General features: G+C 37.8%; 1 protein-coding gene across 4 annotated transcripts in view; it reads left to right on the forward strand.

Moving 5' to 3' along the window:
- The window catches only part of gabra6.S (gamma-aminobutyric acid (GABA) A receptor, alpha 6 S homeolog), a 34,632-nt gene extending 18,197 nt beyond the window's left edge, over positions 1 to 16,435 (forward strand). For 3 of the 4 annotated variants that reach the window (XM_041588041.1, XM_041588042.1, XM_041588043.1), the window contains 4 exons: positions 10,738 to 10,890; positions 12,878 to 13,125; positions 14,613 to 14,925; positions 16,242 to 16,435. In XM_041588041.1, the coding sequence (XP_041443975.1) occupies positions 10,738 to 10,890; positions 12,878 to 13,125; positions 14,613 to 14,906 (695 nt within the window). In that variant the 3' untranslated portion in view covers positions 14,907 to 14,925; positions 16,242 to 16,435. Of the gene's footprint in view, positions 1 to 10,472; positions 10,626 to 10,737; positions 10,891 to 12,877; positions 13,126 to 14,612; positions 14,926 to 16,241 lie in introns of all 4 variants that reach the window. The other variant, XM_018254518.2, reaches the window with a different exon arrangement.
- The last annotated feature ends 594 nt before the right edge of the window (positions 16,436 to 17,029 follow it).

Below are 17,029 nucleotides of genomic sequence, written 5' to 3' on the forward strand. Positions count from 1 at the left end.
GGGCACAGTATCAAACGCTTTGGCAAAATACAAATATATCACATCTACTGCCTCCCCACTGTCCAGCATCTTACTTACCTCATCACAAAAAGCAATCATATTTATCTGACATGACCTATCCTTCATAAAGCCATGCTGATTGCTGCTCATAATGCCATTGACTAGGACAACATTTTGAATGTGATCCCTTAACAATCCTTCAAATAATTTGCCCACCACAGATGTCAAACGTATAATTGCCAGGCTGAGATCGTAATCCCTATTTAAATATTGGAATAACATCATCTTTTCTCCAATCCATAGGCACCATACCAGATGAAAGTGAATCTGAGAAAATCAGAAATAGGGGCTGGTCTAAAACTGAACTAAGCTCTCTTAAAACCCGGGGGTGTATGCCATCAGGCCCTGGAGCCTTGTTTACATAAATTTTTATTAAAGCTTTATGAATCATATCCTGAGTCAGCCACTGACTAGATTGAGCTGAGCCATTAGTGCAGCTATAAAGTGAGCCTGGGAACTCAGACTCCTCTATTATATACACTAATGAAAAGAACTGATTTAGCCCATTTGCCTTCTCTGTATCTGTTACAACCATACCGGTACCGTTATTTAATGGAGCAACACTCTCAACCTGCATCTTTTAACTATTAATATATTTCAAAAACTTTTTGGGGTTAGTTTTCACCTCCACCGCAATTAACTCTTCATTTCTTTTCTTAGCCTTCCGGATTGCTGATTTACAACATTTATTACAGTGTTTATATTCATTAAATGCAGCTTCTGTCCCTACAGATTTGTAGTTTTTAAATGCCTTTCTCGTCTTTCCTATTAACTTCTTTACTCCTGTATTAAGCCACATAGGATGATTCTTAGAGCTTCTACATTTACTCCTTAAGGGAATAAATCGAGAACAGTAATGATTTAATATCATTTTAAATGACGACCATTTCTGTCCTGTGTTTTTAGTTGAAAACTCAATGCCCCAATCAATGCTCTGTAGGGCAGCCCTCAAGGCACTAAAACTAGCTTTTCCAAAATTCATGGTTTTTGTTGCCCCAATGTATATTTGTTTTTTGCACCAGACATTAAATGATATAATATTATGGTCACTATTACCCAGGGGTTCAATGACTTGCACATATTCTATAAGTTTTTTGGGTATGATTTATTTATTTATTTATTTATATTATCCCTTTTTTTGATTATTCAAAATCTCCCCCTGTAGCGTAATAACCCCATCTCTGGCAGCTACAGGGATTTCATGCGCAAGAACTAAAATTGAAGCAAGACCTGGCAGATATATTTACCCACACCAGTATGGGACTTAGCCTCTAATTGCAAAATGAACAATACTAGATAGCCAGGGCCATTCAGGTTGAGTTAAAAAGCAATATTTATTATCACCATGCCAAAAATACTAAAACCATTTAAAATAAGCAGCGCTGCTTGGGGGGTGGGGATCCCATGACCCTATTTAGTATATATTACGGTACAATGAAAGGGGGCTGCGTGCACGCAAAAGGAAACCTCCAATATGTTATAGTTGCAACCAACTCTTAATCAAGAGTGTCAAACTGGATAAATCCGTAATTGGGTATTCGTGGGATGAAGAGAGCGATGAGTCCTCACGGCTGTAATATAAGTCGCTAATTGGGTACTCAATTTGATGGTAAAGAAAGTACTTGCTCCAATTCTGATTGTGACTAATAGAATGTCAAAATGTGAAACGGCATGTGAAGGCGGAGCCGGTGTGGGGTTAATTCTTTGATGCCCAGAGTAATTCAGTCCGAATAGTAAGGATAAGGGCACTGGAGGGAGATATATCCCTGAGTATATCCAATGGATATCCGGATCACGGTGTTTGGGTGGTATAGCAATTGCTATATGGTCATATGCATTCCACCGCTTAGTAGCAAACCGCTATGCTGAGTAAAAAGATACTGACCGTAGTGGATCACCTCCCACACCGAATGCTCAACGCTCCATACTCACGTCCGGATTTCACAATTATTTGTACATCTCCTGCTCATCGTCCTCAATGGGGAAAGGGAGCTGGATACCACAATACCCCTTTGCAGCGCTGTGCCTCGACAGCTGTTTCGCCGCTACCTGCGGCTTTGTCAAGAGACCGACAAACCGGAAATGACGTCCTTTTAAGGGTAAAGTCACATGATTTCAGTGATCGTAGTAACCACAACATTGTTGCATATAGTCATAAATGTCAATAGTATCCATGCAATGATATTAATAGAATGATGCACAGTCCAAGGACATCCTTAGAACGAAATTAAACAAATCAACACATCATATATCAAAAAAGATAAAATGAAAATAAGGAATAAACGTAAGAAAGTAAATATTGTTGTGGCGTTATCAACATAATTGATCACTATATTTCTAGACCCCTAAGACATGGTGATAAGATAAATTTAAGGAATTATCGAATGGACCCTGGACATATGATGAAGTTTCCCAATTATAAGTATAAATGTATAGATTAAACTCTCAAACATTGTAGAGAGGTTGATTCAATGGGATGGCAATGACCAAATTACCCCAATGAATCGCTTCAGCACTAACAAAAACAAAACAGAAAAAGGAGAAAAAAAGGAGAAAAAGGCACCATGAAAAGTAAACAAAACAAAAGTAAACAAAATAAACAAAGCAAAAATTAAATATGATTAATATAATTCTAGGTAGGAAATATAATTGACATCATTGGATTTGCCGCTGTGGGCGGCCAAACCCATATAATGAATTGTTGGATATAATGTCACATCATTTATTTACAAAGGCTTGGAAATTAAGATGGCCATTGAGGCCAAATTCAGATTTGTAAGTACGGAGTCTGAAGATCCATGTTGTTTCCAACTGTAGTAGTTTATTATCCAAATCACCCCCCCTAATGTCCCCATGTAGCCGGTCAATACCCTGAAAATAGGAACCTGCAAAATGTCCATTGTGCATGCAGAACAGGTGTTTGGCAATTGCTGATAACAAGTTGCAATTACTGATGTCACGCATATGTTCATATATGCGTCTCCTAAGGGGTCTTTTAGTTTTGCCAACGTATTTACTGCCACAATGACAAGTAAATAGATATATCACGTGTGTGGTCGTGCAACACGTATAATGGTACATATCATAGTTCGCTTTTCCATTTCCAAAATTTGTGGACACTTTGATATATTGGCACTGTTCGCAGGCACCACACTTGTAACTGCCCAATGTTTTGCAGCATGTCGTTCTAGATGGTGATTGAAAGTGACTATGGGTGAGTGAATCACCAATACTGGTGTTTCTCCTATAGCTGAATAAAGGATAAGATGGCACCAATTTGCCTATAGTTGGGTCCTTTGATAATATGCTCCAATGTTTATATATTGAGGAGCGAATTTCTTTATCATTGGTATTGAAGGTCAATACCAATCGTGTGGCTTCCTGTGTCTTAGGGGAAGATGTTTGGACATTTGATCTCCGACATTTGTAAAGTAAATCTTCCCTGTTAAGGGACAAAGCATGTTGATATGCCCTACGAAGGCACCGTGTTTTATAGCCCCGTAACTTAAATCTCTGATAAAGATCATAAGCCTCTCGTTTAAAATCCTCATCTGTCGAACATATTCGTCTCAATCTTATATATTGTCCCTTAGGAATACCTTCAATGCATCTATGAGGATGCATTGATTGGGCATGTAGGAGGCTGTTACCAGCTGTTTTCTTACGAAACAGGTTAGTAGATACCCGACCATCCTTGTCTACTTCTCTTCTACTATCTCTGTGTCCAAAAATTCCAATCTAGTGCTGTGGTAGTTTAAAGTTAAAGTTAAATTGAATTTGTTGACATTGAGTTTTGCCACAAACTCCTGTAATAGTTTCTCCGGACCCTGCCATATTAACATGATGTCATCGATATATCTGTGCCAACGTAGCACGTGAGGCAGGTAACTCTCATACTCTTCAGCCAAAAAAACATAGTGTTCCCATTCTCCTAAAAATAAGTTGGCGTAGCTAGGGGCACATTTAGCACCCATAGCCACGCCCTGGCGTTGTAAGTAATAAATACCGTTGAAAAGAAAAACATTATGATGTAAAACAAAATCTAACGCTTGCAAAATAAATCTGTGTTGTTCAGAAATTGGTTTCTGCCTACGTTCAAAAATCGATTGTATGGCGTCAAGACCCAGGGTATGCGGTATACTCATATACAATGCCTCTACGTCTAACCCCACCAAAATACAGTCCGAATCCAAAACTAAGTCATTAATTTCCCTTAATAGATGGGTGGTGTCTAATATAAATGAATCTAGTTGTGACACCAAAGGTTGTAACACCATGTCGATATACCCACTAATTGGTTCCGTAAGTGAGCCACAACCAGACACGATAGGTCTTCCCGGCGGTTCGCTGAGGGACTTGTGGACCTTCGGGAGGGCATAGAAAGTGGGGGTTCTGGGATGTGAGACTTTAAGGTATTCCAATGTATGTTGGTCAATTATGCCATTCCGATAAGCTTGATCTATGAGGTCAAATAATTTGTCCCTATGTCCTTGTATATGCGGTAACAGAATAGGTTTGTACCATTGTTTGTTGTTCAGAATTCTGGTGCACATCATAGTGTATTGGGAGGAATCCATGATTACAATGTTGGAACCCTTGTCTGAGGGTTTTATCACAATATTGGGGTTGCCTTTTAACTCTTTGAGTGCCTGAATTTCTTCCCTTGTCAGATTAGGTTTTTTTATTTTTTTGGTTAAATGTAAGATGTCCTCCGTGACCTTTCGTACGAAAGTGTCTATAGCACCATTTTCTGAAACGTTAGGGTAACGGCAGGATCTTTTCTTACATGAGGGTAATTTAGTACGATCAGGGGAATTTTCGGACCATAAGTCCTGAATATCTTGTAGCACTAACTGCTCTTCCTCCATTCTAGGATCATCCCATAGTTCCATTAGAATTTTGAGCGTTTTAAAGTCATTCAAATTGAACTGACTGAGGTCCACAGTGTTAAAAGTGTTTTTAGTCCATTGTGATTTTAGGAGCAATTTTCGTGCAAATAAGTGAACATCTTTAATTAAAGAAAAATGATCTAGCGACTTAGAGGGTACAAAAGAAAGTCCCTTTTGTAATAGACCCGTAACCGTAGGTGTGAAAATAGTGCTCGATAAGTTTATTATTTGCAAATCATTATGACGTGATGGTGAAACTACATTTCCTGTGACATTCACAGGTTGAGTGACTGTAAAAAACTCGTGCCTACTGGTGATGGTGCATCCTGAGACAAATTGAACAGGAATGGCGCTTTGACGCTTTTTTCCTGGACAACTTGTGACGTGACATGTTCCTTGTGAAATACTGTGTTAAATTTTCGCTTTTTGCGGTCCATGTGCTTACGTGAAAATGAAGATGTGTCGGACCCGCTCATTTCGCTCTCTGAGTATGTTTCGTGATCCGAATTTGCCTTGGTGTTTTTATTCTGGTGCCTCCCCTGAAAAGCCCTTGTGCTCCCATTACGATCAAATGTGTTCTGAAAATTACGTCTTTTCTTGTTCCATTGGTAGACATGTTTGTTCTCATAATCTAAAATGTCCCTTTCAAATTTCCGTTTTTTCACCTGCATAATTTCAGCATTGAGATTATCCATAAATGACTTCAAATTATTATCCAATCTCCTAAATTCCTCATTGGATTCATATTGTTTTAATAGATCGCACAACTGTTTCTGTTGTGCTTTGATTAATTCTAATTCTTCAATATTGTATTGCTTTAAGAGGGACATAAGTTTATGAGAACATTCACTCAATACTTCCTCCCATTGCACTTTGAATGGTTGTGGTGTGTCCTCAAAAGAGGGAAAAAGCTGTACACGCAATCCCCTTGGAATAATACCCCTGGTCATATATTCCTCCAAACATATAATATTCCAAAATATATTTAAACGCCGTCGTAACAAATTTTTACTTTTCACCATTAGGTGAGACATTGTAAGGGATCCCTTGCTGGTGGAAGCATCGGATCCAGAAAATACTGATTTAGCTAGTGTGGCCCATTTGTTGTCATCTGAAAAAAATTCCATATCAAAAAGGGAAAGAAAATAGATGTGAGAAGAGAAAAGATAAATCAAAAGCAAAAGAACACAAAAACAAAAAGGCTGAAGCGTAAATAACCTATAGGTTATATATAAAACTCTGCGTAAACCTTGCTAATTGGAGAATTCTAGTCCCGACCTTAGTATCAATTTCCCTATAAGCGAAGCAAGGTGCATGCAATTAATGGTAACCAATTGTAACCTGCATAAAAGAGGTGTCCACATTTGTTTCATATAGACATATTTACCCACACCAGTATGGGACTTAGCCTCTAATTGCAAAATGAACAATACTAGATAGCCAGGGCCATTCAGGTTGAGTTAAAAAGCAATATTTATTATCACCATGCCAAAAATACTAAAACCATTTAAAATAAGCAGCGCTGCTTGGGGGGTGGGGATCCCATGACCCTATTTAGTATATATTACGGTACAATGAAAGGGGGCTGCGTGCACGCAAAAGGAAACCTCCAATATGTTATAGTTGCAACCAACTCTTAATCAAGAGTGTCAAACTGGATAAATCCGTAATTTTGCAGGTTCCTATTTTCAGGGTATTGACCGGCTACATGGGGACATTAGGGGGGGTGATTTGGATAATAAACTACTACAGTTGGAAACAACATGGATCTTCAGACTCCGTACTTACAAATCTGAATTTGGCCTCAATGGCCATCTTAATTTCCAAGCCTTTGTAAATAAATGATGTGACATTATGTCCAACAATTCATTATATGGGTTTGGCCGCCCACAGCGGCAAATCCAATGATGTCAATTATATTTCCTACCTAGAATTATATTAATCATATTTAATTTTTGCTTTGTTTATTTTGTTTACTTTTGTTTTGTTTACTTTTCATGGTGCCTTTTTCTCCTTTTTTTCTCCTTTTTCTGTTTTGTTTTTGTTAGTGCTGAAGCGATTCATTGGGGTAATTTGGTCATTGCCATCCCATTGAATCAACCTCTCTACAATGTTTGAGAGTTTAATCTATACATTTATACTTATAATTGGGAAACTTCATCATATGTCCAGGGTCCATTCGATAATTCCTTAAATTTATCTTATCACCATGTCTTAGGGGTCTAGAAATATAGTGATCAATTATGTTGATAACGCCACAACAATATTTACTTTCTTACGTTTATTCCTTATTTTCATTTTATCTTTTTTTGATATATGATGTGTTGATTTGTTTAATTTCGTTCTAAGGATGTCCTTGGACTGTGCATCATTCTATTAATATCATTGCATGGATACTATTGACATTTATGACTATATGCAACAATGTTGTGGTTACTACGATCACTGAAATCATGTGACTTTACCCTTAAAAGGACGTCATTTCCGGTTTGTCGGTCTCTTGACAAAGCCGCAGGTAGCGGCGAAACAGCTGTCGAGGCACAGCGCTGCAAAGGGGTATTGTGGTATCCAGCTCCCTTTCCCCATTGAGGACGATGAGCAGGAGATGTACAAATAATTGTGAAATCCGGACGTGAGTATGGAGCGTTGAGCATTCGGTGTGGGAGGTGATCCACTACGGTCAGTATCTTTTTACTCAGCATAGCGGTTTGCTACTAAGCGGTGGGATGCATATGACCATATAGCAATTGCTATACCACCCAAACACCGTGATCCGGATATCCATTGGATATACTCAGGGGATATATCTCCCTCCAGTGCCCTTATCCTTACTATTCGGACTGAATTACTCTGGGCATCAAATAATTAACCCCACACCGGCTCCGCCTTCACATGCCGTTTCACATTTTGACATTCTATTAGTCACAATCAGAATTGGAGCAAGTACTTTCTTTACCATCAAATTGAGTACCCAATTAGCGACTTATATTACAGCCGTGAGGACTCATCGCTCTCTTCATCCCACGAATACCCAATTACGGATTTATCCAGTTTGACACTCTTGATTAAGAGTTGGTTGCAACTATAACATATTGGAGGTTTCCTTTTGCGTGCACGCAGCCCCCTTTCATTGTACCGTAATATATACTAAATAGGGTCATGGGATCCCCACCCCCCAAGCAGCGCTGCTTATTTTAAATGGTTTTAGTATTTTTGGCATGGTGATAATAAATATTGCTTTTTAACTCAACCTGAATGGCCCTGGCTATCTAGTATTGTTCATTTTGCAATTAGAGGCTCAAGTCCCATACTGGTGTGGGTAAATATGTCTATATGAAACAAATGTGGACACCTCTTTTATGCAGGTTACAATTGGTTACCATTAATTGCATGCACCTTGCTTCGCTTATAGGGAAATTGATACCTGGCAGATATATTACTAGCTCTGCCCTTTCTTGCCGCGTCATGAATGGAGTCCGGAAGCTTTGCGGTCTGCCAAATTTGTCTGTCGCTACGTCACAGACCCGGAAGTTGGCGGTGTGCGAAATCTCGCGAGACGCGAGTAAATGTGTAATGACTCTCTATTTAAACTTTTGGACGAGGAGCGCTCGCCACTAATGCCCCTGAAGAAGCCGATCTAGTCGGCGAAACGCGTTGGGCGGCATTGGTGGACGGTGAATTAATTGGATTAAATGTTACGTTTTAAGCACTTGATACATTGTTTGCACTAGACACTGAACTGGTTTGCTTTGAAGCATAGGGTGGATACTTTGTTCACATAAGTGTCCCTCTGGCTTCAGTGTGTTGTTACATATGACTTGCACATTTGCTATAAGTTCTGGGTCATTTGAGATCACTAGATCCAGAATACCATTTATTCTGGTAGGTTCCTCAACAACCTGTGCCATAAAATTGTCATGCAACAAGTTTATAAACTTGTTCCCATTAACTGATCTGGCAGTACTGTTGCCCCAGTCAATATCTGGGTAATTAAAATCCCCCATCATCATTACTTTACCCAAACTAGCAGCCTTTTCTATTTGCATCAGGAGCTTAGCCTCCTCCTTGTCACTTACATTAGGGGGTCCAGAGGCGCTCCACCAATGAGGCGAGTTGATCCACTTGCCTCAGACGGCAGCACCCCCCTGGTTACCTGGGGGAGCAAAATTGCCGCTCCTGGTAAGAGCTGAATTTCCGGTCATCAACCCGGGAATTCGGCTCTTCTAGTGCAGAGAGCGCAATTGCGCTCTCTGCACTAGCGTCGTGCAGCGCCTGACCCTCTCCTGTGCAGGAAATGTAAGAGCCGTGAGGAGGGGTGGGGGCTGCAATGGAAGGCCACCTCAGGCGGCATAAAGGCGTGGATCGGCGCTGAGGGGGTCTATAGCATACACCTACAATTACTTTGCTGGACTCTTTACAATTGGTGAAGAACTCCACCCATTCATTTTCTAACATAACCTCCTCCTTTATATAAGCTTTTAAATCCTGCCTAACAAACAGACATACTCCTCCTCCTTTTCTATTGCCTCTGTCCCTCTGGTACCATATGGAATATATGACATGTGGTCCTCCCTATCCTTAACAGTACCCCCAGCCAAATCTCCTCCCCCATTTTCCCTTTCTTTGCCCACTATCTCATCTAACCTGTTTTCCACTGAATCTTTTTACTGAACCCTCCCCCCCCCATGCCTAGTTTAAAAGCCCTAAGCCCTAAGCGTCTCAATAGGAAATATGATCTGTATGCTTTTCTTTAGGATATTGAAAAAAAGATTGAGGGTTAAGGTTGGGATGTAATTGCATATGAGGAGATGGGTGTGTCTACTGCCTTTATAAGTGTTTGAAGTCATTGGTGTTAATGATGCCTGAGAAAGGGATGGGAGCCCCGAAACGTTGCACGTTTGTTTTGCCTACATTGGTAAATTCATGTTAATAATAGGTCATCGAATGTAATGACCATAATAAAAGATGTATTGTTTCAAAGCATTGTTGTCACTGTACACATACCTGTGCTCTCATCAGTCCATGTATAGTTTGAAATGAACTGGGGCAAACTTTGCATCTATGCCTGTCCTGCACTTCTTTAACTAGTATGTGTCTACAATTAAGTGTTAGGTTCATATGTACTATCGTTATCAAGATGGAAGCTAATAGTTTCTAACAGTTAAAGATAACAAGATGTTACATCAATGGATGCCTGATAATAGACCTATAGCACACATGTATTGACCACTGCTGCCCTGCTGCGAAGAATATCGTCCATTAGAAAGTTTCTGTTCAGTAGACCTCTGCTCAAAAATGCTCATGTTATATGGAGGCATGACAACAATACTTTTTGCTTTCATTGAGTCCTGCTCATCTACTCCATGAGCCAAATAAATTACTGGGATGATATGCCAGGTACCCACCAAATCCACCTCTATGTGTGACCAAGTTAAAGGGTTCTTTTTTCATTTTCAGACTCTTATTCTTTGTATAATAGCAACAACAAGAGAATTAAATAATTAAACTTCTATATTTCTACAGGTGAATATGTTGTAATGACAGTGCATTTCTACTTGCAAAGGAAGATGGGCTATTTTGTGATACAGACTTATATTCCCTGCATAATGACAGTCGTTCTCTCCCAGGTTTCATTTTGGATCAACAAGGAGTCCGTTCCTGCCAGAACTGTGTTTGGTATGGCCTTTGCAAATCTGTGCCATACTTTTGTTCCACCTTCCTCCAGGCCACTGTTTCATAAATCCATTTCATTTTCTATATTGTAATGTATGCTTCTGTGTGTTTGTAGGTGAATATTCAATTCAAGTAGTCCTGTTTTTCCTTCAGAGAAAAATAGGATACTATATCATTCATACATACATCCCATGCAGCATGACTGTTGTTCTGTCTCAAGTTGTCTTTTGGATCAACAAAGAATCAGTTCCAGCCCGGACCGTTGCTGGTATGACATTTTATGTTTACTGATAGCTATTGCATCCTATCATCATTTTTCACTTGTATGACTGCAGTCATAGTCCTAGAATTTCCAATAAATTCATTCTTTATCTAATGGCAATATCCGGCATATATGTAATATTTGTAAATGTATGTGTTGTGTTAAAATTCATGAATACTGACAAAATACTTTGCCATGGGACTTTTCTGTTAGTGCATTTGTACAGACAATGTCTCAGAGGTAGTACCTTCTTGACTGAATTTTGATGCCACATTGAACAAAGCTACAATTCTATAGATTATACTATACCCAAATATATAAAACACAAAAATGGTTGGTTGTGGGAGTACTCCAAAGATAAGCAAAAATATATAAATACAATGGAAATGTGACTTATCTGAACAAATTATCTACAAGCAAACAAAAGAGGGGAGTGATCAATGCACATCTCCTGGTCCCCTGTTTAATAGTAATTAAGTTATCATACCAATGCTACGGTCAACAGAAAAGAGAGAGGATATAATGAAACATAAGAAGGTGGAGTTGTCCCAAAACTAACTGCCTGTTGTTTTCTAAGTCTGGGACACCACAAAGAGGAAGGCAGGACAGGTTAACCGAGACTGTGACCATGGTATATTAACTTGCCCTGATCTTAAAGAGACTAAGTTGACCCTAATAAGCCACAAATCACCGGCCCCTTAGAATGGAAGAATGATTGTTTAAGATAAAAAAGACCGTAGCAGTAAGGATTAGATCCAACCCCAGTAAAAGCACCAGGAAACAATATTTAAAATACAGGATTTGAGCGACTCGCAGGCATTGGTATTATTTTTACCCAATTGTGGTCATATTTTAATCTAATGGGATCTTTTCAATTAATTTAATTTCCAGCATTCTTTATATAAATACCAGCACTTGATTAATTGAATATACCTTTCCTATGTGTTTTTAATAATCCTCACTTAATTTAAGCATTTTTTCCCAATTAATTGCACTCCTTTGATGAACTTTGTCATTTTATCTTTTTAGCTTTTTTTGGTTGAGTTCAACCATGAATTGTTATTTAATGTGAGAATGATAATTGATTAAACTACTCAATGGATATTATGCACTAATTGGCACTTTATAGTATTTATGAATTATTCTAAAATCAAGTAGTTGATCAATTAATTAATTAATTGATTGGGCACTTTTTTCACCTTAACTTATTTATTTAATTAATTTATTTAAATCCTAAGAGATTTAACGTATGCTGGATATTGATTAGGTTGTTACCTACGGGGTACTTTTTTCTTTATAATTTTGAGCATTTTTTGACCTTCTGACGGTTGTCAGCCCTCGTGTGTAACCTTTGAGATCCTGTTTATTTTGGGAGTTAAGAGTTCCTTTCCTGTTTTAATTTTCCACAATTGGTAAGCCACCATACCACATCAAGGTAAATCCCATATGGTGGCCCCTTACTATTTACATTGGGTCCTATTTTTCAAAGGCTGCCCCCACCCGGCATGGTAGCATTTCTTGGGATAAGTGTTGCCTGGCCTGGGTATTAATTGCAATCAGAGGGCAAAGTGCTCTCCCATGCAGGGGAGAATTAAGCCTATGGAACCAATACTCATTTAAAAGCTTATGGTTGGGGAGGACTGAGCCCTCTGATGGAACCCAATGCCTAGGTTAGGAGACACTTATCCCAAGAGATGTTATCATGCAGGAAGGTGCCAGCCTTGGAAAAATAGGACCAACCTATTGTTTTTGCCTTGAAGGGGTATGGTGTCTTTACAGTTTTATCATCATAACTTTGTAACTAAAAACCCCTATTTTTGAATGTGCATGCACGTGCATAGATACTAAATTCCTAAATATATACATATAAAATATAAACTAACATAGACATCTAGTAGCTATACAAAATATTATGTTTGCTATGTACAATAGAGCCATTCTTTCTTCATAAACAAATAAAACCATTAAAACCATTCCTTCTTCTCTTTGACAGGTATCACAACTGTTCTAACAATGACCACATTAAGTATAAGCGCCCGTCATTCTTTCCCGAAAGTCTCATATGCAACAGCGATGGACTGGTTTATAGCAGTGTGCTTTGCCTTTGTATTCTCCGCATTAATTGAGTTTGCTGCTGTGAACTATTTTACTAATCTCCAGATTCAGAAAACAATGATGAAGGCTGCCAAAGAATCAGCTCTAGCAGCGGTAACTGCAAGGGCAGAAAATGAGTTTGTTACGGTAATAGATTTGTATTTTTTTCATAAGTCCAATATAAGGAGAGTCAGGCAGAAAAGAGAATGCAAAATAAAAGAGCAATATTATAGTGTTTGTCAAGATGATCCCATCAAAAGCAGTTGCACTGATAAAAATCAGCAAACACATTGTTGCAGATATAGATTATTGAAAGGTATTATGAGAAATATTACTTTTCAAATGCCAAAACCGATACTAAAAAAAGTAACTTTTGAAGCAATTGTCTTAGTAATTTCTAATAGTTTTTGTTAATCAGAATGAATTCATATTGGATTGCCAGGTCAGAACCCACTATGCACTGAATATAGAGAAATTATCAGGGTGCCAAAGTAAATTCACTTAACTCACCAAGGTTTGAAAGTGGCCCAAGTGCACCACGCTGAGCCTTCAGCTCAGAGTGGATCAAAACCGTATTGATGTAGAGCAGGCACTCAAAGTGCACACATGGAGGTAGCCTTACATTTTTCCTGTTTCACAAAGACACAAAGGGGCATATTTACTAAGTATGTAGTCAAAGTTTGTTTTAAACAGACAGTACTTCGACTATCGAATGGTCGAATAGTTGAATGATTTTTAGTTCGAATCGAGGTCATAGTAGCGTATTTGATAGTTGAAGTACCCAAAAAAAACTTCGAAATTCGAAGTTTTTTTTACTTCGAATCCTTCTCTCGAGCTTAGTAAATGTGCCCCTTAATCATAGGCTCCTTCTTGAAGATGTACAACAAATATTTTTAGAAATCTTTATCAGTTATGAGATGGCATTTCAGCTGCACTACATTCCAATGAGCTTGATAAAGCACTTAAAATTGGTTTGCAGCATTTAAAAATATTTTAGACTCTGTGCATTTGCCAATATATTTTGGAAGGTTAAACAACAGTCACTTGTATATTGTTAAAATCAAGGACAGGGTGAGGGTCATTTTAAAACCATGCTAATTGTACAAGTTTCAAAATAATTGGTTCAAAGAAACCAGAAAAATCCATGAAAGACGCTCACCAAATTTAACCCATTTAGGAATATGCTAACTGCACCAGGTTTAGTATTTAGTACCAAATCTATTCTTTCTCAACACTATATAATAATTCAATACTTCTTTTTAAGAAAATGCAATTTACTGCTGGCAAACCATTTTATAGTAGCTACCTTAAGTCTTATTGTTATGGAAAATATAGGTATTTAAATTTGCATATGAATCATCATCACCTAGGAACTCTTTCTTATGATGTTTTTAGTATCGTATTATTCATTTGATTGACAAGTATATTAGCTACAATGTGCCTGCAAGAGAAATTGGAGTAAAAGTTTAATTGATTGCTGGAAATCTATCATTACAATAAGTAATGTCCTGTTCAGTGCATGAGAGAACAAAAAGTAGGTGGTATTAGTCATGCCTCTCCTTAGCTTAGAATTTAATACAACAAAACTTTTGTTGTAGTTCTGCCTTAAACTGTATGTCTATATGATTTCACAGAATGCTGACTCAAACTGCAATTTAAAAAAGCGAATCAATTCAGTGGCCTCTCAAGGGGATCAGTCATCTGGAGGTGATTTGCCACTCTATGAAGATTCTCCATATAGTCAACAAACTGTTTTCCCCACCAGCAATCATATGCTATCGGATACCTCCTCCATTCAGTATACAGGAACAAGTAAAATAGACCAGTATGCTAGAGTCCTGTTTCCACTGTCATTTGCAGGATTCAACTTGGTTTATTGGGTTGTTTATCTTTCAAAAGACACAATGGATGTTAATCGCAGTAACTGAATCCAAAAAGCTACAAAAGGTAAGGGCAAAGTTATAGTATCTGTAGTCAAATATATTGGATTTATTCAAAGTAAAGATTGCATCTAACACCTTTTGGTCATGTAGTTAATGGAGTTTTAAGAAACTATAAATTGGTCCATACTGTAAATCAGGGGTCCCCCAACCTTTTAAACCCATGATCCACATTCAAATGTAAAAACTGTTGTGGAGCAACACATGAAGGAAAAAAAATTCCCGGAGGTGCTACATAATGGCCTCTGTGTGGACTGACAGCATATAAGAGGTTTTGTTTTGCAGTACCGTATTTTATTACAACAAAAAGTTGCCTGCAAAGTATTAAAAAACAATCACCTGCTTTAAGGCTGTTGGGAGAAACATCCAAAGGGTTGATGAGCAACATGTTTCTCATGAGCCATTGGTTGGGGATCATTGCCATAAACCTAAGCCAGCAGTCATGTGTTACGAATAGCATAATGTTACTGTTTTGGTTATAGATGACCAGATTGCAAGGCTGACCATCAGGACATTGACACATGGGACAATATTAGGCATTTTACGAAATGCTCACGTTTACCCTCCAGTTCCCACTTTTTCCAGGCATTTTCTGGTAATTTTTCCCCCAGACATATCATATTGCAGACCCTTTGGGGGGCTCAAGAGTTAAACGGGTGAATAGTTTGAAGCTCAGATCGAATTTGTTGTAATTAATCTGCCTATCCACTCTGAAATCTGCTTAGAACTGAGTGCTTATGAGAATGAGTGGGTATATTGGTAAAACTAAGGGGTACATTTATTAATGGTTGAATTTTTCTTGTCTTGGGGAAAAAAACACAACTTTTTCAGGATTTATTATGTGACAAAACTGCAACAAATCAAAAATACTCCAGCTAAAACCTGTCGAAGTCATGTTGAAGTCAATGGCAGATGTTTCTTTTACAATTTGAAGATGTTTTGAGCATTTTGACATTGGTGTTTGTGCGACAATCTGAAAAAGTTGTGGTTTTCAAGTGACAATTTAGAAAAAGTTGTTCAAATTGTTGAACAATTTTGTCATGACTTTTCTCGCACATGTTTTTTCATTTGGATTTTTTTTTTGTAAATTAAGGGCATTCATGATTAGAAGTTTGCTTGAACTTTTTTTGAAAAATTGAGTTATAACTCCCTAAATGTTTGTATGGAATTATGGGGGATGCCTCACTTGATCAAGCCCTTAAGGCCATTATCATCAGAATGTATAAAGTATTGGTGTTTAAAGAAATATCTATATATCCACAGTTGGATGTAGAGGAAAGCTTACATGTTGTTAATTATTTTTCTTGGTTTTTGTTGTTTTAGACTTGTAAATATGAAGAGTATGGCTATAAAGAAAATCCAGCAAGATCCCGGCCTTAAACTGTTAATAACAGTTATGTATGTTTTAAATAATGAATATTGTTTGTAGTTACTTGGCGTCAGTGGACAAAATGATATAATACTGATATGCTCACATAAACAAAAATGTTAATAAATAATTTTACCTCTTGTGATTACACATTTTCCTACAGATGTCTCAATTATTATCTTTTCCTTGTTTTAAGATGGCAGGTATAGTACAAATGATACTTGATTAAAAATAAAAAAACAATTGATAAAGTGATGGATAAAATAAAAAATAAGATTATTATTGTATTAATTTAAGTTTGCCATATATTCCTCTCAGTTGTAGATAAGGGTATAAAACAACCAAATAAAATACTGTCTTGCATAAAAAAAGGGCACACACTTAAGGGATGAAAACATAATTTTGCCTTTTTATGGGTCCCTGGTAAGGTATGCAATGCAGTTTTGGGTTCTTAAGAGGGATATTAATGAGCTGGACAGGGTGCAAATGTATGCAACTAAACTGGTTAGAGGGATGGGATATTTAAATTATGAGGGTAGACCTGTCAAGGTTGGGGTTGTTCTCTCTTGAAAAAAAACACTTGCAAGGGACATAATTACACTTTATAAGTAAATTAAAGGACATTATAGACAGATAGTGGGTAATCTTTTTCCCATAAAAAGGACCTCCGCACCAGATGCCACCCCTTCTGACTTGAGGAACAGAAGTTTAATTTAAGTGGTTCTTTACAGTGAGTACAGTG

Source organism: Xenopus laevis, chromosome 3S (assembly GCF_017654675.1).
Source record: "Xenopus laevis strain J_2021 chromosome 3S, Xenopus_laevis_v10.1, whole genome shotgun sequence".
NCBI lineage: Eukaryota > Metazoa > Chordata > Amphibia > Anura > Pipidae > Xenopus > Xenopus laevis.